General features: G+C 34.2%; 1 protein-coding gene across 2 annotated transcripts; it reads left to right on the top strand.

Annotated features, from left to right (window-relative positions):
• Positions 1–6,340: 6,340 nt before the first annotated feature.
• LOC103698380 (calcium-binding protein 39) lies at positions 6,341–23,143 on the top strand. Of its 2 annotated transcripts, none has more exons than XM_039132361.1 (11): positions 6,341–6,528; positions 12,803–12,967; positions 13,041–13,159; positions 15,467–15,541; positions 17,197–17,290; positions 17,376–17,435; positions 17,603–17,683; positions 17,762–17,860; positions 19,052–19,096; positions 20,866–20,968; positions 22,668–23,143. In XM_039132361.1, the coding sequence occupies exons 1-11, from the start codon at positions 6,421–6,423 to the stop codon at positions 22,751–22,753; spliced, it is 1,035 nt and encodes a 344-aa protein (XP_038988289.1). In that variant the 5' UTR covers positions 6,341–6,420; the 3' UTR covers positions 22,754–23,143. The 2 variants fall into 2 exon arrangements, with proteins under 2 accessions (XP_038988289.1, XP_038988293.1); XM_039132365.1 differs by having other exon boundaries at positions 6,370–6,528; positions 17,618–17,683.
• Positions 23,144–24,715: the final 1,572 nt, after the last annotated feature.

Here is a 24,715-nt window from a genome sequence, read left to right as displayed (position 1 = left end):
ATGTGTGTGTGTGTGTGTATATATATATGTATGTATATATATGTATTGTGTGTGTGTAGGATGGACTATGTTTGTCTCGAGAAGAGAGAGTATCTATTCCTTTCAAGTCAAAAATCAATAATGAGGTATATAAATCAAAGATCTATACTATTGATTATGATATACCACTCAAAATACTTGAAAATCAAGTGTCATGTATTTTGATAGTCTTTAACCTAAGCATCATATGGATATAAAAATAAATGATTTTTATTATGCTAGCATGTTAAAATATATAATAAAGTATTTAAATTGATAGTCCACCTTATTAATCATATTTAAACATACTAATATATATATATATTAGAAATTAATAGATTTTAATGTGTATATCCTAGCAAATTATGATCTTTCAATATTTTAATTGATCATTTGTGCACCCACTTGTTGCATAGGCAAAAGATTACTAAAATATATGATTTTTATTTCAAAAAAAATTTAATCATATAAATCATGATCAATATGATAATATATATATATATATATTAGAAATTAATAGTTTTTAATGCTTATACCGCAACAAAATAGACGCCTTGGACTTAGAATGAAACTGTGACCCATCTTTGATTGAAAGCGTCTAACACAAGGGAAACGAAAACCAAGATTTGCTTTATCAATAATTTTTCATCGGACTCTTCCAAAACCATTCTTAGATAATGGTTGAAAAAAAAAGAGGGATTTACATTTTGGTTTTCGATAATGGCTATAGCCCCCCGGTGTTCTCAAACGGCGAAGCCTTACCGCTTCGCTCTTCCAGGCCAAAAAAGAGTAAGCAAAAAAACATCCAAAAAAACGGACTTTTTTGAAAGCGTAGAAACGATCCTGTCTCGATAGGCGGGTTGAACCAAAATTAATTAAATATATAATTTTTCTTTGAAAATATTTTTAATCATATAATACATGATCAATAATATGGATCTTTGATTTATATGTACTATTATTAATTTTGGACTTGGAAGAAATAGATACCTTCTCCTTTTGAGAGGAACCGTTTGAGAGGAGCAAAATCTTTCTCTTTCTATCCCTCTCTCTCTCTCTATATATATATATATGTGTGTGTGTGTGTGTGTGTGTGTGTGTGTGAGATTTGGATTACGCACTTATATGAACTTCTTAGAAAAAGTGTTGACAACTTTAAATCAATAATAGATTGTCCAAATTGAAAATTAAAATTATTGAACAAGATCTATATTATTAAAATGGTTTAGAAACTAAAATTATATATTCTGATAACCTCTGATATATGAACAGGTCATCACAAAATGTGTCAATTGCGCTAGTAAAATATAAAATTGGATAAAGTAAATTAAAAATACACTTTTATGGATTATGACATACATACTTTAAAACATGGATAGATTTAAATTCAAAAATTTTTGATGATCATATCATAGTAAATATAGTATTACGTTATTAAGAACATCCATATGTTAACACCTACTTAATGAATTAGGTTAGAGATCTCCAAAACATATGAATTTTGGTCTCTAGGAATTTTTGTAGAGTGGATTACATTCGGCAGCTTAGATCTTGAATTTGGGATAGTCTATTATTAATTTTGAATTGTTAGATTCTAAGAGTTAACATAAATTATGCAGTCTAACTTTTTATATATTAGGCTAGAATGCTTCTAAGAATATTTGTCTTCAAATGCTTCCTCATAAAAATTACTAAAAGGCCTATCAAAATAAAAATTAAGATCATTGATGATGATCTACAATATATAAAATGACAAGAAACTAAAATTATTTATTTCAAAACTCTCTTGTCTATGTATCTAACAAGGAAAAAAGGAAATATAACAGTATAGCTAGTGAGTAAAAGGGTAATATAGACTATTTTTCTAAGATATATATGTATATTGAACTTTAGCTAATTTAGGTGTTTCTAAGTTATATATCTGACTAAAATATGATATCAAATTGTTAAAATTATCAATTTTATTTTCTACTAATGGACGAATAGAAGATCTTGAAAATTTGTGATTTTGGTTTCTAGCAATTTTATATTATAGATCACGATCAACAATGCTTATTTTTATTTTGAAAGACTCGGTTATTGATTTCTATTAGAAAGCATTTGGAGCCAAGTGTTCTCTGAAATATTCTAGCCTGATGTATAAGTGTGTATAAAGTTTGTGTGCAATATTGTGTCTATATGTATGTATGTATGTATACAAACAAAAAGTATAGATGTTAGAATGCATGTATGTAAAATTTTATAGAGACTATAATTCTTAGTGCATACAAAGCTAGTGAAAAGTAGAATATTTGTAATCCCATTTAGCTAAAATTTATATAATATATATAAACATATATACATATGCATACATATATATGCATGTACATATGTATCTATATGAGCAAAATGTATGTATGTAGAATGTATATATGTAAAAATTTATAGCGATTATAATGCCAGTGAAAAGAAGAATATTTGGGATCCCATTTAGCTAAAAATTTTCCAATAATTGTTCGAGTTGACAAATTTATATTACCCTTTTTTTGCATTTCTCATGTTTCTCTTAATTCATCAAGAAAAGAGAGATTAGAACTAGAAAATGGTTATTCAATTGAGACAAAAAGAGGTGCATAATCATAAATTGGATGAAGTGGAGATAGGCTGCGAAAGCTTGTGTTATACTCTAAAAAAATCCCTAACATTGAAATGTCCTTATTTTGCCATAATTTGAGGTCCTTTTCTTTCCTAATCTACATTTGATTAAAAAAGGATACATACTGCAATGTTTCACCAATTTCTTTCTTCATTCATTTTTTTTGCTAGAAAGGGTTTTTTAGGCAATAATCTATACAATGGGTGGTAACCCTCCAACTAATACCCCTACCCACCCCAAGCCCTAGTGAAAATAGAATAGATCCTAGGTCATTTGGTACACTTGTTAAAGATATTAACATTTTCTGAATGGTTTCTCTAAATGTGAATTTCTCTGTAAGACCAACTCACTTATAATATATATCATATATGAATAAGGATCTAACACCTAGATATAGACAATCTAATTAGTGTTTACCTTAAAATTGTCTGCAAGCAAAGGCAACCATAATTCGGCCCATATAAGCCATAGAAGGGGTTTCAAAAGCCTCAATGAATTATGATGTCTGGTTGTTGTGTTGATAGGATAAGGGAACGAGGCTTATGGAAGCTATCCGACTAAATTCTATGGCCCAAATAATGTGCATCTTGCCTACCTAACTATGAGCTAAGCTACTTCTAGTTACTCATCTAGTGGTCCATCTTATAAATTATGAATACCTTTAGATAGCTTTAAAAGCCATTTAAATATCAATGTTTCAACATGCTATAGAATTCTATATCATAAACTTAATTACAAGTCAAAAGTTGTAAAGATATATAAAACTAGATCAAACAAATTGATTCAAAATCAATTTATCCATGATAAATAGATCAATTTAGAACTCAATTAACAAATGATTTTTTTATGAGATTAACATTTTCTATTGACGTGGGTGGATTAAGTCTAGAATAGGACTATCAGTAGGATGGGAAAACATAATCAACCTAGAGTTTGGCATGGCCTAAAATATTGTTACACTCGAGCCAACAAACTAAAGCTCTAAATGACCCTGGGTAACTATTCTAATATAGAACTACATATAGGTGGTACTGACCTTTAAAATCACTTACTTTTTTCTTTTGATAATTACATTATTAAATTTGCCCTTAGAATCAGCACCAATGCTATGCATTGATAATCTCCCCTATAATATTGGGAAAAAAATATTCTACTTTGTATTAAGAAGAACCCCTCTTACAAATCTTCACCACATCTACTAGTAGCAAATAAGCACATGCTATGAATATCTAACAAAAAAAATATATACTAAATCAAATAAATAAAATATAAATTTAAATCAAATTATATGGACATGACTAAGAATGACAAGGGGAGAGAGGAGAAGTGAGGGGAAATAACTACATATCAAAACCAACACTTCTCTCGTTTAGTTGTTTTGGATTGAAAGTTATTCTAAATTAAATTATAAAAAATATAAATAGATTATTGATAATAGGTTGAAAAGATTAGGAAATAAGCAAAACTAACCACTTCAAAAATCATATTTATGGGTCTTGTCCCACATTCCAAATCATGACTACCTTCTAAAATTATCAATCTTTTCTTGTAGCTCAGATTAAGTTGGATTTTAATTTAGATTTGGCATAAGAAACTAGATTTGGATAAAATTAATAATATCCTTGATCTTCCTCATAAGCAAACTGATTCACACAAATTCTAGGATGAAAATGTTGTAGGCATCAAGATGGATTCTGTACTGCTATATTCTAATATTATATATATGATTATATTGGTGTCTGAATTGGATTTTGAGTGGCCCAAATCAATTTATAGTGCTATCAAGGTGCGAACATGGTTGAAAGGTAGGATCTACTAATTTGGTAACTGAAAAGTAAAAGGTGTTAGTTGAAACTATTTTTGGCAATGAGATGGAAACTTTAGGGTATTCTATTGTGATTTGGTGCTAATTAAATGCTTGATTTTCAAATGTGGTCTAACTTTTACAACTTTGTAACTTATAGGCATGGATAATGACAATAATGGTTATAAGTGTAGCAATGTAGTCAATGTTGCAAGGGTTATATCAATAATGTTGGTTAGATTAAAGTTTTATGGCACAAAAGTGAAACAAAAAATTGGACAAAAAACTCAAGACATGAATAAGCATTTTTGAAATTGAAAATATAAAGTCAAATCAGAATATGACAGCATGCAGTAAGACTAATTTAGTCCATCAAAATCCTTGAAATATTTGCATAACAAATTTTTGTACAAGTTGCAGTATCCTTTTATATATTCATAAATCTGCTTAAATTAAATGAGCTATGGTAGTGGTAAAACATTGAAGATATATATGTCCTACTTTTATTATTGTTAAATAGGTGTAAATAAAGTGGCAATGTTTGTAGAAACATGAATCACAATGCAACTATTTGGTATCATTAATCTATCACCTGGACTTGCAAAAAATAACATTACTAGTGGGAGCATCTCTTGAATGTCTTGATATTTATATTTTTAAGAAGGCAAATTAAGAGTAAGGTAAACTTGATGACTAGATTAAGTGGGAACTATCATTTTTCATTCAAGATGCTAGAAAGAATTTAGTTAGTTGTTTATTTTTTACTCCTTTTCTAGTACTATAGATTGCAAGATAATAGTTGCCAACTTTGATTTTGCATCCACTCACTATAAGAGCTTTTGGCATGGGAATTTTTTCTCTAAAACAAAGTTGTTAATATGCTGCCAATTATTAACTTTTGAAGTCACAATGGTTTTAGCCCCCTTTCGGCTTAGAAATTAAAATTTTTATTCATTTTTTACAAATTTTTCTTGGTAAAGTCAATTTTGCGCAATTTATATCTCATTGGTACTTAATGGTGGAGAAAAAGCTCTCAGTTGTTGCATTTTTCTTGGTAAAGTCAATTTTGCTCAATTTACATATGATTAGAATTTAGTGATGGATAGAAAGCTATTAGTTATTATGCATACATACCATCATTATTAATTGTAATTTGGTGCTACCATAAGCAGGAGTGACTTAGCCCACTCTACTTTTGTGATATTGTTACTTTCACAACTTACATGAGCCTTTGAGGTCCTAAGGGTGGTATGATTTTTTTCAGAAAAGAAAGAAAGTTGATGAAGCAAAAACTTCTTCTTGGTCAAATCGATTGAGCAACATGATTTTGAGAAAGGATAAATTTTGTTATTTTCCCATCACTTCATAAGAACACCATAATAATTATTTGGCTGTCTTGGCAATAGCTTTGAAACAAGTGGCTACATCTAAGAAAAATGTTTAAGCATTAACATCAACTTTGCTCAAAAGAAATTGTAGATTAGACGCCGGGAATATGTACAATCATTTGTTACTTTGGGATTTAAGAACATTCAAGTTAAATGGTTTTTGCCAAAAAAAAATTACAAAATATATATTAAATAATATTTAGTTAGGTGTATCAAGAATTTTAAATTTGTGCGCCATTCATCCTGTACTTGAGCAAAATTGTGCAAAACATCCCTAAATATACATTATTCTGGAAAAAAGTTTCTACTTTTCTAGCAAAATCAATAATTAAATATATTATTTATGCAAAATCTACTATTTTATTAGTATAATAATTTAATATTCATTTTCGTCCATTCATTCTTCTTGCGTGCCAGACCGTTCAAAATTAAACCGGTCTGTACCAAACCGGCCGAGTCAGGCAACTTTGGACTCTTCGTCCTGGCTTTGCGTAAAAAGGTGAAGGTGGAGGAGAGGAGGGGGGGGGAGGACGCCTACCACCACATCGACCCGGAGAGGCGGAGGGAGAGTCGCCATGGCCTTCTCCTTCTTCAAGCCGTCCAAGGCCAGGTCGTCCCCTTCCGACCTCGTGAAGGCCATCCGGGAGAGCCTACTTGCCCTTGATACCAAGACCGTCGCAAAGGTGAGACGATGAGATCTGCCGGAAAAAAACAATCTTTCTCCGTCTTCCATCTGATCAGATTCTTGATTTTTGTTTGTTTGTTTTTTTTTTGGTTTCTTCCAACGGAAGGTGGAGGTTGGACATGGGTTTTGTTATGTTTTTCTAGTTTTCTTTTGTTCTTCGGACAAAATTGGTGGCGTTTGGGAAAGTGGATGAGCAATTTAGTGGGAATTCTGTGTCGAGGTCTTTTCACGTGATCTGAATTCAGTCTCTTTGCTATTGATCTGTTTGTTAAGTCAATGTTTGTCAATGCACTTTTAGGCGGGGCTGGGGTGGGTAGGGGTTCCTGATTCATGCTGATTTATTTTATTTTATTTGTTTGTTGAGCAAATTTGTCGCTGAATTTGTCGTAGTTTTTCAATGGAAACTTATCTTTCTGTCATTTCTTTTGTGACATGAATGAGCAATGCATACTTCTCCTATAGGTTTGTAGCTTCTTGAGGCAAATTGAAGGAGATTTTTCTTGGTAGGACAAATTCTTGGCTTTATTTCATATTACACATTATCTCATCCACTCACATTGCACATTATCTCATCCAAAGTTGAAAGAGATTGAGGCTAAAGCTGAAGATTGCCTGGTCCTTCATCAATGAAAACTTGACTGTAGTTAATATGGACCTGGGGTGTCACAATGTGATAGTTGTAAAGTTGTCAAGAAGAACATTAGTCGAATAGTTCAAACTCAGTCAGCTTGCATGGTTAAAAGCTGGAAAATAAATTTGGTAAATCTTCTTAAAAGTTTGAAATATATGAGCTGTTTTTTGTTATAAGTATGCATATCATAGAATAATTCAGCCATGGCGATGACTACAACTTAGCCAGATTATGTTTCCAAAGGTACTTGGTTTTGCTTTACACTGGGGATTACACATTTTGTTTACTTTTTTGTATAAAATAGGATTAGAAGAAGAAACAGAAAATTAATGAAGGTCAAAACTGAAAAAATTGTAGGCTCTAGCTTGCATTGTAGTGCATTATGTCACATCCTATATATCCAATTGTAGAACAGGTTGTGAAAGAAACATAAAGGATAGTGGCTGTAAATGTACAAAATAAAAAGAGGTTAAAATTTCTATCGTTTATAGAGAAACTGAGAGATAACATAGGTAATAAATGTGATTGTACCAAGATTCATAGGCTTTGTTCGCATATAATAGTAATGTTTGATGTATTATCTAGAGTTCATATCTCTTGTTTTTAGAGTACATTGATATTGGAAGCATGCAAACAATGCAATATATCACAAGTATTGGCACGATGGGAAGTTGAGTCTTGATGGAATATGAGTGTAGACCTTACATATGACTAGCACATATAATAAGGAAGACTTTGAAATTTATAACACTATAAAACCTATAAAGTACAACCATATTGCTATCTGTAGCTAAAAAGTCATGGAGTAGGGGCGAAGCTAGGATTTTTGTCTTGGAGGGCCAAATTCTTAATAAAAAAAATATCTATTCAATGACATATGCCATATACTATATGTAAGTTGTAAAATTATTTAAACTTTCATGGCATTGAAATTATTTGGGTTAAAAAACAAGAAATTTAAATAAATTGGCAGGCTTATAATGAACTATAACAAGTCAAACATGGCATCATAGAAAATGTGAAACACAAAAGAGATTGTGACATAGAGGTTATTCTATTATGTTGGATCCAAATACTGCGTGGATCTAAAAATGTGAAACAACAATGGTACAAAGAGTGAAATAGATGCATCAACATGAGGTGAAACTAGTTAAATCAATGAACATCAACATAAATCCAACAAAGTAAAAGCAACAAGTCTTGTTCCCACGACCATCAAAAAAAAAGAAGAAAAAACAAATCATGTTCCCACATAAAGTAACATCAAAAAGTCTTGCTGTTTATTTTGTAATATGTTATATGTTTAGAAAAAAATAATGTAGTAAGCAAGGTGCTTACACTCCTTTAATCTTGAATTGGGAACTTGGGAAAGCAAGTCATGAATAGGGGAAGCAAGTTTTTGTTGCACGAAAATCTAGGGGGATGGCAACCCCTCCGTGTCCATTGTCCCCATCCTGACCATTAGACCCATCACTATTCGAAGAGTCGCCATCATTGCTTGTATTACAAGATGATCTGGGAAATCTATCATTGGAAAGCTCGGTAGTCTCGGAGTTAATGTAAACTGGCTACTCATCCACTTCTAATGGATTTGCATTCTTCTTTTCTTTCTTTTACTCTGCTTGAGCTGATGTTTGGGGCACCGACTTCTTACCCTTGTGTGATCGACCTTTCTGATGCTCTTGGTTAGCTTGAACAAGCAGACTCTCTTGATGGGTTCTACCTTCTTGACTGGCTCTACCTTTCTTTATTTTTGGAATTAACTTCTTCTTTATTTTTATCCTTTAATAAAAATATATTTTACTAAAAATAAAATAAATATAAAAATAAAAAAATATCATTGCATAAATCTGAATGAGATCTATTAATATATCACAAAATCAAGCCAAAATACAATATTTTGGCACGATTTTCTCATATTTTTCAATTTCTGCTTATATATGTGATGTAACAAAAAAAGGAAGAGGGTAATATCTCAATTGGACCTCCTTCTCACTGTTCCACTCTCCTTCTCTTTGTCCTCTCTTCCTCCTCTCTTATCTTTAAACAAACGGAGAAATGGATGTCAAGCTCATTCTAAATAATTGAGGCCCAAAACTAGGGTGTCTCGTATCACTCCGAACCGCCTAGTTTAGGGTGTACTAAATTGAACCTATAGGGAATCAGGATAGCTTGTTGGCTTAGTAAATAGGCTGAGAGAAGGAAAACGGCCCGGTTCCAGCCGTGATTTAATAGGTCGGTCCTCCTCCCTTGCCCCCCTCTCTAGTTGGGTAGACACGCAATCGCCCCCCTTGCTCAATTGTCATCGGCAAGCATCCCTCCTCTCCCTGTCTCCCTCTCTCATGGCGTCAGGGTTAGGGTTTCAAGCTCTCTCTCTCTATTTCAAGCTCCTTACCCCTAACGATGAGGGCTTTCGAGCCCTCTCTCCTCCTTCCTTCATCTCCCTCCCTTCCTTCCTCTCCCTCTTCCTCCCTCCGCTCTCTCTCTCTTTTCTTATCTCTCCTTCTCCCTCTCCTCTTCCCTCTTCGTTTCTCCTTATTGCGCCACATCTTGAAATGACATGGTATGGATCTATACCATACCGAACCAGTTGCTGGCCAGTATGTCCTTTGGTACTGGTTTGGCGAACATTGTCCAAAACCAATATGGGGCCCTTACCAGGCTAAATTGCTCGAATTATATGATTTTGGACAGTTTGGCATAGTAAGGATTATTTCACACCAGTCTAGGCACAGTCCCGTGCCGAGACCATGAAACATCCCAGTTCGTTGTTGATACAGTATGGTACTAAACAAACTAGGCAGCTAGGTTCTGTACTGTATATCTTGTGCTGTACTACTATCTTATGAGCATAACAATTCTACATATAGTGGTCTACTATTAAGGTGTCTATACAACTTGTTTATGTAACTCTATCTAGCAGCCATCATAGACAATTGTCTTAATTTCTTTTGTTCAAATTTGGCCTTATGGTCCAATGATAGCATAGTGAATGCTTTTGCTGGACATTAATTTTGTCACCCTTGTTTTCTTGGCTACTCTAATTCCTTGGATTCCTAGAGATAATGAAGATCATTGCTTTATGGTGTTCAAAAGGCTACCTAAAGGTAATCAGTAATCACTTTTACTAGATTCCAAGGGTTTAAATACTGGTGGGACAGCAGGGCATCCCATTTTCTCAAGTATCAGATTGGGGCACCATCCTGAGTGTCAGGATGGGACAAGTCTGGAAATGGACTGGGACGGGATGGGAAATCTACCGTCCTGAGTGTTGGTATGTGGGGCATCTTGTTTCGTAGAAAGATCGGAATACCCCATCCCATGATATTTAAGACCTTTCTAGATTCACATATTATTATTCAACTATAGAAGGCGAGCCTTGGTGCAAGGATAATGTTGCTCTATTATGGCTCGGGTGTCACGGTTTCGAAACATAAAAACGATCTCTCCGAATACATGAGTAAGGCTATGTACATTTGACCCTCCTCTTACCTCTCAACGGCAGGAGCTTTGTGCATTGGGATGTGCTATATTATTATTCGACGACATGTAACACTGTATGTGCTTGGATGGTATCACTCCTCGTTACTTGAGCAAGGGGCTAGGGTTCGATTTTGGTTGGAGTCATCGCTCGAGGGATGGGGTGTGTATAAGGTAGAAGGTGGGGATTGCCAAACTAAATGTTTTCCATCAGCAACTTGATTTAAACCATTGGATTCGACTATATAGAGAACATGTCATCAAATGTTGGCTAAAAGTTAACCAAATTCTTCTTATTGTCTAAATGGTTATAATTTTAACTCTTGTTTGATAAGGGAATTACATCTCGTTTGACATAACTGTCCATGGGGCATAACTTTCAAGTGCTAGCCCATGGCAACTTGTGCTTATAGGTATGTACCATGCCAGGACAACGCTGACATTTGGCACTGGATTGATACATAATACCAGGCTGCGGTTCAGCATTGGGTAGGTCGGCAATATGGACTTGTGTCAAGTCGATATGGCTCAATATCACTTTGCACTGAGCCAAAGGGGTACTTAAGTCCTTTTCTCATATAAATTCCTTGTTTAGGCACAAGAAGGTAACCATGTCAGCATGACATGGCATGGAATGGCATGATGTGGAAAGTGCTGTTGTGCATTATGACATGCCCCATGCCAGTGGCACTTAAATCCTCCCCATAAAGAATTTGTTCTCTTTGGGTGTATTTCACATATTATGGCAACTGTTTTTTTATTCCTCACTGTTTGGATCTGGATAATCAGATTCTATATCATCATTGTTAGATATTTGAGTACCTCATTCAACAACTGCATTGTAGTGCCCAAGCTAATTCCATAATGGACATATGCAAGAGTACTTTGTTCTTCTCTAATCTTAATTTCTAGATCCTATATTTCATAATGCTAAACATTTTGTGTGACTATATTCATCTGTTGTTGAGATGTTGATGTAGGACAAATACCTTAACAGTTTGGGATTTGGTCTTCATAGGATAATCTTGATTTTATCCTTAAACTATATAAAAGTGGCTTAATTTCCCAATTTTTTGATTCCAAAAATAACTTTGATTAGATTTCTCTTTTAAAAGTTTTAACATATTCTAGACTTCAGTAGAAGAAGGGACCCTACAACTTCTACAAGGATATGTCAATATATATGGGCTCTTAACAATTTCAAAGGGAGGAGGAAGAGAGATACTTCTGAGCCAAGAGGCAAAATGGAGATATAATGTATTAGATTTTAGTTAGTTATTAATTATTTATTTTAGATATTTACAAATTCAGATTTTAGTTAAATTATCTCAAATCTAAAATCTTTAGCCACCGCATATAAGTACGGATGCATTAGTGATAACTAGATAACTATGAAGTAATAGAATCTGCAATAATTAGTTTAGTAAGAAGTAAATAGAATCTGCAAGTATCTAGAACTATCTGCGCATTCGGTACCTTATGTTCTTTTCAACGTACTACTACTAAACATAGACCAATATAGCCTTCCGATAGGGGGCTCGTATAAATTTTATATTGGCAACCATTATATTTGTAGGAGATGATTTTTCTTTGCATATTTGACTATAGATGTTCCATAATCAAAATGTGACCAGTCTCTTGACTTTATTATTCTAAAGAAACCTGGCAACATTCATCTTCCATGACTATCGATATAGTACCAAGATATGCATGTACACATAGTACCTCACCTACCTTTGCATTCGGCCACCATCACCTGCACATGAACAGATTCATAGACTCGCCTATCCCAATGCATGTGCTCATGCTCATATGCAGGCATGCACGTACATGTAAAGCACCATACTTGTCAATCATACTTTCGAGTTCAGAAAATCCTGTAAGTGTCCAAGTTGCTTCAAAATCAGTCTATGCACCAAAAAAGAATTAATCCTAGCAAGTTTTATTTAAACTGAAATGTGGTGAAGTCATATTGGTGGTATATATTTGTGCTGAAGATCATTTTTTTCACAGCGCTAATGCTTGCTATAGTTCCCGCTGGATAATGAGGTCTATATCTCATTTTGCATATCATAATTTGACTAACCTCATTGAAGTTATATATATATATATATATATATCTATATATATATATGAATGCATTTATATTTCATCATATCAGGCTCGTGAAGAAGCTGAAAAGAATATTCTTTCAATGAGACAAATGCTGACTGGAGATGGAGAAGCTGAACCAAATCAGGAGCAGATTTCGCAGATTGCTCTTGAAATTTGCAAGGAGGGTGTTCTTTCCCTTTTTGTTCATAAATTGCCATCATTGGGGTGGGATGTAAGTTCTTTATGACATACACAATTTTATGTCTATTCTGAGTGTTGCAAGCTAACTAAGGCTTTCAAAACAGGCTAGAAAAGATATAGTGCACTGTTGGTGCATTTTGTTAAGGCAGCAAGTTGGTTCTGGTTATTGCTGCGTGGAGTATATTGAGAATCATTTGGAACTTTTGGACTTCCTTGTTGTTTGGTAAGTTAGATATTTCTAGAACCTCTCCCCCTGCCCCCGCATCCCTCCATCTCCCCTTTCCTCTCTCTTTCACTCTCTCTTTCTTTCTCATATTAGGCTTTATCTTTTAGTTTATAAAGGGCACACCTTCATGTTTTAACCTTTAAGGTTGTCATAGATGTCTGCCTAGGTGGTCCAGCCTAAGCACTCAAATAACCCAACTGCCTCATGCTTGACACTTTTCAGGCCACCGAGCTTGGCAGCAATCCAAGCACGTAGGTTGGTGCCTAGACAGGCACTTGGCCACCTAGGAACTGCCTGTCTCGGGTGTTAATTGCTTATTGAAGGCATAAAATTTTTAACTAATTCTGTCTTTAAGTAAAAAAAAACTTAAACAGACAATAATTGAGTCCATTTATAATGTGTTCTCTTAGATGCCAATTGATGCTTGCACATGTTACCTTTCAAGATTTAAATTCTTTCAATCACTTAATAGTAAATTACTAATTAAAACTAAAGTATTAAAACAAAATTTTCATTATTGACAATTTAGATAGTCAACAAACTTATTTTTTTCAACATGATGTTTGTTGATGTGACTTTTTTTGAACTATACATGATTGTCTACGAAAACATACAGGTTTATTAGTTTTTAGAATTTCACTCTATGGCACTCGCTGATCACCTAGGCATGCCACCTAGGCCTTTCAAGGGGTCAATACCTAGGATCACCTATGTGATTTGACAACCTTTTAAATATGTTGGCTGGTTACTACGTCTGAGCAGCCTGAGCTATAGATAAGTGCTTTGAATTAATTAAGTTATATACATGATCAGCTGATATATTGGTATATAATCTGTTGCCAACTGCTATGTCAACTGTCAAGGGTCATTAATTCATAGAGAGCAGATTTATTCCTGAATCCCTTGACAGGGTTTCCTGTAAAACTTGTTCTCTGGAAGCAAACTTCTCCAACGCCTATTGGGGGGCTGTATGGTGCACCAATCATAGTCCCTATAAATAGGCTGGAAGTAGCTGTAACACAACTTAATAATAATGCTGATAAATATAATATAAATGGCAGCCTAATTCATGTGATCGGCTTAGAAGGTAATAGGGGTCCACTAGATGATCAATTTTATTGAACTCTACCATTTGTAGAGACTAGTTAAAGCACTTGCAATGCACATACATAGAATATAATAAAGGAATTTGATAATTGCTGTATTTCTTTATCAAAATTTTTCTGCTGCACATTTTATTATTTGTATGGAATATAGATTTACACTTAATTTTTTGTGGTTCATTTTTGGTTCTCAAAATTTCTTTGTTCTTGTTCTATTTCTTTGAATCTATTTACTTTTTCCCTTTTTGGAGTGAAAGTCTATTTTCCTTGACCTTGAAGGTCAGATCTCATTCCCTGTGTAGGATATTTTATCCTTGATTATCATAAACAAAATGCATATTTTACCTCAATGTTAGAGTAATTCATCATGGATGATTAGAAGTAAATAAAGATTTTGTGAATCTATACAATGTGATACATAACCAAGTTAGTCTCTAGGTTGTTTGTGCATAGATGATCCCCAAGAAAAAGAAAACATGAAGACGGCAAACTCATTATATCTTCTAAACTCATGATATTTTCTATTCTGTGTTTCTGGTAATGAGATATGCATACAGACGCATATGCATGGCTGACTATCTGTCTATGCATAAACAGTCTATTAGATTGTCTGATTTAAATCAGCTATCTTGAATTAACTTTGTTAGAAGTTCAGATCTAATGCCTTCATCATTAGGATATGCTACTCCTCATTTCTTTCATTAAGTTCCTGTAGGTATTGTACACTTTTACCCTTGAAGTTAATTATAGCAATGGAGTGTACATGGATTTCATGGATACATGTAGTGCATAAACACATTTTTAATAACCTCATGCATAAATACATACCAGACAAGAAAGTTATCTGGAATGATTCCTAAAGAGGGCAACATAGAATGAATTTCAGTAGAAGTGCATCAAACTTGATATATTTTGTTCCTGTCTCTGTAGTAAGAGTTCATACTAGTTGATAAATGTTGTTTACATGGATGGCAGGTTTCATGTAATGTAATACTTACGCATAATTATATGTATGTATGCTGGTAAACATGCATGAGCAGCTTTCTACTATTAATATTGTTAGGTACACTTCAAAAATTAGTCTTGGCTTGTACACAGTGACTTCTGAATTTTCCATTTCTCTTCTTGGCTAAATGGCTCATATTTGCAAATAATGCATAATGTCATGAAGCTTGATTTAGTTAACATTGTTTTCAAACAGTTATAACAACAAAGAAATTGCATTGAATTGCGGTAACATGTTGAGGGAATGCATCAAATATCCAACGCTTGCGAAGTAAGATATTTAAATATTTGGTTACCCTGTTTGCTTTTAGTCATCATCTATTATATTCGTATTTGGTGTTCATGTTATTATATTGGGATGTAGGGATGAGATGTTAATTATCATGCTGAACATATATCAAATATTCTGATGACTTTGACAACTTAGTTTTGATCTAGTTTTGTGGATATGATGCATATGCTACCTGTATTAGAATTTTTCCTTTTATAGAATTTGCTAGAATGCAGAGTAAATGAGGACTAAATAACCTTTATGAGGATCCTGGCTAGGATTCCACCAAGCATTATCTGAATCTTGTCGAATTTCTGGTTGTTATAGTTGTTACTTATTGTTTTTTTTATAACAATCTTTCTTCTTTTTTTCTATGCATGGTTTGATCTTTCTTTGTATGACTGAACCTTTCTGTTGAAGCATCTTCATATAAGGCAACAATTAGATGCCCTAATCATGATTTATGCTTGTTTAGCAGTTAAATGCAGTTCTTTGCAAAACTAGTGTAAATACATTATATTGACACCTCTAATTCATTCCATTGATTTGAGACTAACACGTGATGTTTCCTAGCAAAAAAAAAAAAAAAAACTCATATGATGTTCATTCATTTGTATACTGATTGAAACAATTAGCCTAGAAAATTTCACAATCATAATTCCTGTAGGAATTTAGTTTTTGAACCATAATCAAAAAATATTTTAGATGTTCACATTTATTTCAGACTAAAACAACATAAAATGGAAAAACTTATCATTTAATTTTTACCTTCAAGGCCACAGTAATGGAGGATATTTTATTGTCACTTTCCCTGATGCATCAAATGCTATCAGAAAATTAAGGCCTCGTGTTTTGTGCATATATATCACTGAAAATCCTAGCTACCTTGTTTCTTAGTATTGATGTTATTTGCCATTTTTCCAATTGTAAATACCAACTCATTTAAATAGTCTTAGTTAGTTTGTGTTGAATGCTGATTTGTGCATGTGTATGTTAGCACATTTCCTTTTTCCTGTCTATGTTTTGTTAGCTTACAGATCATTATACGAATTGTATAATTTATGTCATGTCTCTCATGAATGATTTTGAAGTTCTTGCCTTACCTTGTTTTAGTATTATCTAATATAGTAAATGACACAGTTCAATTGAAAAAGGAATGTTAGACTATTACTTAAGACATGATTGATATTAGTTACTGTAAAAACTATCTGGATGCACCTATGCATCTAATTGCTGAAACAGATAGACCTTGATATGCTATAGGACCTTTTTGTTTCATTGATATGGATCCTGTGTTGAAGATTTGTTGTGCTTATTTGGCTGTTCTGCAGCACAAAATCTTAGATGTAGAATCTCATTACTACCATGCCATTAGGATGATGACTAGGAATCTTGGTGCACATATTTTCCGATTGCAAAAATTTTCCTGGAGATTTCCATTGCCAAACAATTTTCATCTGCCTGCATTAAGCGTATTTCCTTATTTGATATTTAATATCTGGGTTTTACTTCTTGATAATGGAGTCCATCAACAGATAACATATACGAAGAAATGTGTTTATTTGATTTCATGCTTAGTTCTCATCATCCCTTATCATCCTATGACACATAGGTTTTGATTTTTCATGCATTTTGATTTTGTAGTGCTCTTTCAGATATCTATTGGAATCAACTAGCTTCGAACTGTTCTTCAAGTATGTCGAACTGCCAAACTTTGATATTGCTTCTGATGCTCTTGCCACCTTCAAGGTCAGTTTTGTACCTTTGTTTGCTTTGTACAATATTTTAGATATAAAATCTCCCATTCACGTGTTCTGAAAGAAATGTGTGGCAGGACTTGCTTACAAAACATGAAACTGCAGTTTCCCAGTTTTTGAGTTCCCACTATGAACAGGTTGGCCAATATTATTTTCTTTCTACTATATTCTAGTTTATGCACGCTCAATTTTTTTTTCTAGATGCTGATTAGGTTGATCTAACGGAAGTCTTATACTTCTAGTTTAGTAGTCCCAGCATGAAACTAATGTTTGTAAATGTATTTCATGCAAATAATCTGATTAGAGAATGTTATTCCAGTTCTTTGAGCTCTATGAAAAGTTGTTGACATCTACAAACTATGTGACAAGAAGACAATCCTTGAAGGTTAGGCATACAACTGATCTACACTTTGCTTTTATTATCTTTTTGAAAAGCGATTGATTGTAGTTTGTTATCTGTTAGTTTCTTTCGGAATTTCTTTTGGAGACTCCAAATTCACAGATAATGAAGCGCTACATTATAGAAGTTCGATACTTGAAAATTATGATGGCACTTTTGAAGGTACTAATGTCTTCCCCCAACATCCTTGTATTTTCTTTTAATGCTTAAGCTAATATATATTAATCAAGTTAATTGTATGTAGGAATACTTTCATGTTATATTTTTATATTTTATTGTATTTGAGATGTCAATGCATCAAACTTTGGTGCAAAGAGCAAAGCATAGAAGATGTATATGCTTTCACAAAACATATTCACCTTATTTTGAGAATGGCAGATGGGTACCCAAGAGAATATACAAAGTTGGCATTAGCCTTCTTTGAGTGAAAAATATGAAATCCACTTATTTCTTTGCATGCTTTTGTATTTTTCATTTCCAAAAATTTAAATTAAGGGGATTCTGTACAGTCATGCAAAAAATTAAACAAACATGCCCATAAAAATAGTGTAGGGCTTTTACCTAATCATGTACTCCTGGTACATATGATCTGGCAAGTGTTTCTCACAATTGAGTGCCAAGTGTTGTGGCTCAATGTCCACTATTTAAACCCATTCTAGTTTGCTGCTTGGTCTTGCTTCACTCACCAGATAGCCTTTGAGGGTTTCTCCAAACCCTGCGCACTAAAAGCTGCTAGAAAATAAAGGAAGGAAAAAGATGATAATACGAGGGAGAGATTGTGTTTGAGAGAAAAAGGCATGGAAGGGATCAGCCCCAAGGATTCAAATCCTGTATGATGGGGTTGTCCCACTTTTTTCTGTGGAATGGGACATGCTAGGATGTGCTGCATCCTAACACCCAGGATGGTGGGATGCCTCACCATCCCACCGGGACTTAAATCCTTGATCACTGCCTCCCTTTTCATGGGATGGGCTCCAAGTGGTTTTCTACATGTGCCTCTCCTAATATAATTAGGAGGGAGATTCAGCACAGTGTGGGGGGAGAGAAAGGAGGTGGGGTGGAGTAAGAGCAAAGTCCAGTCTTTTTACATGTCGTGGTTCCAAATTGCTATAGTCATAAAATGTTAGTGGGGATGTGAAGCTCTCCAAAACTATGAAGTCCCAATTAGATTGTAATGACTGATAATAATAGAATAGTGAATGCATACTATACCCTTCCAAGTGTAGCAATGTGACTGGCATAACTTTTTACCAAATTTCATCTATTTTTCTGTTAAGATACTTATCTTGAGTTTTACAAATCAGTACTATTATTGTTCTTGGTTTGTATTCTAATGGAGCTATATTGATGCAGGATTCAAGCAAAAATATCCAGATTTGTGCATTCCATATTTTTAAGGTACTTTTATCGAGCAGTGCTATTTATACTTATTATAAAATTTTACTAAGGTTTGTATTCCCATATATTCCACAAAACCTTGATAGTGTCTTCTTCATTGTGAATGAAAAAGGAATTTTCATCTTCTAGACTACTACTGGATGTAATGCAAAAGCCTCAGAAGGAACACCATGCTGTAATCTGAGGCTTCCACATGAGGCTTATTTTAGTATAAGCAATAATAAGATGGGAATGCATCATAGGCCCCATGTAGAGCATGGTTCTAGTTTCACAAGGAATCCTGTTGTCTCATAATGTGTTGTTTCAGTAATGCTTTATTTTTTAATATAAATTTGGAAATTCCTCATCTCTTGATGCTAGGGCAACTAAGTAACCCTCTACCTGCTGTCATCGACCCACTTGCCTTTACACCATTGACTGGAGGCTTTTGTGGAGTGCAGCAGCCCTCCAATAGGCTGTCACCAATAGTCCATAGTCTAAAGGCCCCTAAAAGCTTTTTCTTGTACTTACTCTTTTACTTTCCTTTTCCTATTTTCTTCTTATGTTACTCTTCCTTCTCCCTTCTTATTTGGAAGATCATTTTTTCTCTTCTTCCTCCCCTTTTCTCTTCCTTTTCCTCCCTATTTTTGTCTCTTTCTATTTTTTCTCCTAGTTGCAATTTTTTTTGAATGCAAATATGGAATTTCAATTATGACTTGTAAGCTTTAGAATTTTCTTCTTGAGTTGTCATATTTTTACTTTTCAGTAGGACTGCAAATGAATCAAGCTGCTCATGAGTAGCTTAGGCTTGGCTCATTAATTACTCATTCAAGCTCAGCTCAACTAGAAAATAAGCCGAGCTCAAACATTGTTTAGAGATTGGCTCCAAAAATGACCCTAGCCTGAACATAGGCTCTGTTTGAAAGCAGTGAAAAAGCTCACCTTGGCTTTGATTAAAGCTCAGCTCAAAGCTTTGGGTCGAGCTTGAGCACTTTATCTAAAGCTCGGCTTGAGCTTGAGTAAAGCTCGGCTTGAGCTTGTCTAAAGCTCGAGCAGCTGTTCAAATATACCAAGCCGAGCCGAGCAGCCTCATACTCTTCTTTGCTTGGCTCTTTTACACCCCCACTTTGCAAATTTACTTTTACTATGTGGTTTTGTTGTCACCTAGCACTCCTATATTTGACTTGGTTGATTAATATGTGATGAAATGATGCCATTGGTTTGATTGATTTTAACAACTGTGGTTCTATAATGGTGAAGTTGGTCTTTTACATGTATGATTTGAAAGAAAAATGAGGTTGATTGTGATATTGTTGGCCTTTTTGGTATTTTTTTTGCCATTTGAAGATGGACTGCCTAGCTGCTTTTACCACTCCAGCTTGGCCTGCTTGATGGCGCACAACCATCCAGGCTTTCCCCATTACATGTACCAAATTCTAGTTTGATGTTTAGCTGGACTGTAAAATTTTGCATAGAGCTGTGTGTAATTTCTCTGACAATTGTGTATTTCAATTATCATCATGTTGCATACTTATCACTTTTGCATATCTTATTACTACTAGCTATGCCTTCTAGTTATTTAGTTTATTTATCTAGATCACCCTTCACCTAAGGTACTTAAAAGTTATAACCTTCTTTGCTACCGAAAAAATATGAAACTAAGACCTAGGAAGACAGTACTTTCTGGTCAGTCAGCAAAGTTGATAATATTTTAGATGAAAGTCTCAGTTGTTCATGGGATCTTAACCTACAACATGTGTTTCTTATACGCTTCTTTTATGTCGAGTTAGGTATTTGTTGCTAATCCAAATAAGCCACGTGAGATCATTGAAGTCTTGGCAAACAATCATGCAGAATTGCTGATGCTACTTCACTGTCTTCCTACAAGCAGAAGTAAGTTTTCCTTTTGATCATGTTATCTGTCCAAGACATTCAGGCAGGCACACATATGACTACATCTTGAGTTCAAAAAAATTAAATTCAACTGATGGAAAATATGATTATGTGAATTAATAATAGTTCAGTGATCATATAACTGGAAAATATCTGGATTAGCTAGGTTGACAGCTGAAAAGGAAGCAATTAAGTGGCTATTTATCAACTTAGCAAAGAAAAAAAGAAAAAAAAAAACGGTTGGTTATAGATCCACATGGTCTTATTAAACATATAGTTTCTAGTTCAGATCTTCCTCTCTCTCTCTTTCCTCCTCCATGGTAGTGAGTCATGTTTGCTGTGCCCAATTTGGTCTATACTTGTTATACAACGCTGACTGACATCTAACTGTCAGTGGATGTTTTAAAATAGTGAAATCTATTTTAAAAACTTTTAAAATTTTGATGCTATACTGCTCAGATCCTTTGTTTTTTCCTTTAACAACATCCTCTTCTTTTTTTTTTATCTTTTTGTTCCCAAGAAAATTTTCCAGATGTTTTTCCCTTTGAGTAACAACATCGGACACTTCAACATTGGTATTGTTATAGCTCACTGATACTGCAAGAACCCAATATCAAGACACCCACCTGCACCCATGTGTAAAAGCCAATGTAACATAGACCTTTTGTTGATGAAAAGGAATGTGTAGCTTTACTAAAACTTAAATGAGGAAACAATGCTTAGAGCTATATTTCCTCTAGGTTTGAGTGTCATAAGTGTCAAATGCATTGATATGTCCTGCACATTGTTGTGTAGCACATTGACTGCTACACTAGTATGTTAGTGCCAACTGATATTAAAAGAATATAAAACTTTGTGCTGAATTATACCTAAAAATTAGCATTTAAAACCAAAGTACGCCATACCATATCGAACTAGACGGTACGAGGTAATACCATATCGAACCAGACGGTACGAGGCAATACCATACCGGTTTGATATTGGTATGTAGTATGGGGGGGTGTGCCAATACTCGGTACGCCAAACCAGCCTCCGTACTAGACGTACCGACACAGTAATACGTTGGCACCAGTACAGAGCCTGGTATCGAGATGGCATACCTTGTTTAAAATACTTTCTTATAAATGATGGAGTGATAACATAAAGTCTCTTTGAATTCCCGTTTTGTCATCATACTTGGTGTCTTTCCATGAAGTTATGAGTTCACCTCAACAAGAATATAATCTCTTCTTCAGTAAATACATTCATCATGTTTCTCTCCACCTAAATATCACTTACAAGAGAAAAATTGGAGTACAATAATTTAAGTGGAATATGTAATAAACAATCTACAGATGTAAAAAGAATTTAGTATAATGATTCTAATCTTGGATATTTTATGGGTTGGGGGATCACAACCATCAATGGGTACTTTTTAGTCAGCAATGCACGCATGCTCTATGGTAAACTTTCAGCTTTACACTTCAAAGAAATGAAATGACAGCCCCGAACTTGAGAAAATCCCATCTTAGACCACCCATAAATAATCCGCATATGTAATGAAGGTAATCATTTCCATGCAGTTGTTTTCACTATGGGCAGTAAATGGAGGTGTGGAGATTAATCTGATTTGCCAAATAGTGAGCTGTCAGAGGGTGCTTCCTGCTTTTTTTCTCTTGTTTTTTAATTACTTACATCAGATTTTCCTTTGTTTCTATAGGTGAAGATGAGCAACTTGAAGAGGAGAGAGATTTAGTAATCAAGGAGATTGAAAGTCTTTCACATCCGTCGCAAGCAGCCATTTAGTAAAATGTTTTTTGTGTTTAGATGTTTTCCTTGTTTGTTTCTCAAATGTTCATGATTGTCATTATGATACTTTTTCGTGAAAACATTTATGTTAAATTAAGCTTCCTCTAAGAAAAATGGTCTGCTGATAGGGGATTTGTAATCCGAGTGTGATAACCATCAGTTTCTCGGTGGGATTAACAGTGGGTCGTCTTTGGAAAAAAAAAAAGGAAAAAGAGAATATAAATATTTATGATTGAGGCCTCAGTAGTGCTATAGTGGCATGCAACATTAGATGCTACGTTATAAAATGCAAGTTTGCTGCTTCATCTTATTGGCAGCGTTGAGCCAAATGTAATTCAAGAACCAGAACCCTATGGATCATGTTGTATTGGCAGATATCATCAGAAAGTATAAAGCCTTATCTTATTTGGGAATGGTATACTCAGCAATTAATTTTGGCTTTGGGACAGTATGGTTGGAAACATCACCAGTTCTCTCCCTGGTCGTAACTAAGCTATCCATAAATAATGTCTCCGTCCTGCTTCCCTCCCCTATGCCCCGATTAGAATTGAACTTTCTCCTATCATTTGTCTCAGTAAATGCTTCTAATGTTCGAAGTACCTTTTTGTTGCTTTTCTGATGGTCTACATGGTATGCTTCTTTTCTAGATCCCCACTAGTTTCTGCATTAGGAGTAGATCAACTGACTTGTATATGCCATCTATAATGAAATAAGCCAACAAGGTTGCCCTATGAAATTTCTATTTGCAAAATGCAGCATGATTTTTTTTTTAGATTTATATTTGTTTGTTGTTTATTTAATTATGGGATGTGGGGCCTTTAGGTAATTTTAGTCTGTGCAACTGGGCAGCCCTCCCATACCTCTACATTCCAAAACTTTGATGGAGGCAGGATTTGCAATAAATGGATGGATGCTACCAGCAAGCTAGCCAGGACCTTTTATATGTACCTATCATATTGCATAAAGAAAACTCTTGGAGTATGAACACTTTGCTTCCAACGCCTGTGGCTGTAAGAAGAAGAAATTCTTATTTCCTAAAAGATTTGTGTGTAGGTAGATGATAGCATGGATTCTGGACATCTTATTCAGGTCTCTCTGTATATTTGTTGGCACAGGAATATGCTATACAGAAGAGAGATTGTATTCATTTTCTGTGAGTTTACACACAGCTTGGGATATCACCTTTGTCCACAACTCTGCACACGAGCCCCACTAACACAAGCAGGCCTTCATGTCGCCTGTCACAGGGATGGGGCTCGTGAATTATGTGCCCAACGACATGAAAGGAAATATTGTTAAAGATTTTTGTCGGCTGCTTGAAGAAAAGAACAAAAAAAAAAAAAAAAAAAAAGACAAAATATAAAAAATGAAGCTCATATTCTTGACATATTTTTTCAAACAAAGATATTTTTAATATGATTTCCTTTCAACTTAGATTGCCTATTATAAATTTGAAAACCATCGGAAAAAATGGAAAAATCTTTAAAATTCCAAACATAGGATATGGCTTAGCCTAAGCAGTTGGTAGAATCCTATTGAGGTGCTTCAAGATTTTTAGAATATTACGAGTCTGAGTTTGGAGCCATTTGGATGGTATGGCTCAGCTCTACAGTTGCCTGTGAAATGATCAGTAGAACAACCAGCGTGTTTAATTTGCCTACATTCATGGCCCTAAACTATCTCTAACCTGGAACTTGTGAATGAAACCTTCGAACGCTAAAACATATAGAGCTATATATCAAATTATAATAGAGTTGGATGACCATCGTATGAAATATTTATCATATGATCAGCACAATTTATTTCTTTAAGGGTAATGGAAACTATCATAATATTTTAAGACTTTTAAAGAACCACATACGCTTGTTACATTGCCCATAGCGAGATTAGCTACAACAGAGCATCTATTCCTCAAAACATTTTGCATGAACTATTACCATAAAACTTTAAAGAGATCTT

The sequence above is a fragment of the Phoenix dactylifera genome, chromosome 1 (assembly GCF_009389715.1).
Source record: "Phoenix dactylifera cultivar Barhee BC4 chromosome 1, palm_55x_up_171113_PBpolish2nd_filt_p, whole genome shotgun sequence".
Classification (NCBI taxonomy): Eukaryota; Viridiplantae; Streptophyta; class Magnoliopsida; order Arecales; family Arecaceae; genus Phoenix; species Phoenix dactylifera.
The sequence above is the reverse complement of the archived record's forward strand: the minus strand, read 5'-3'. Positions and strand labels throughout refer to the sequence as shown.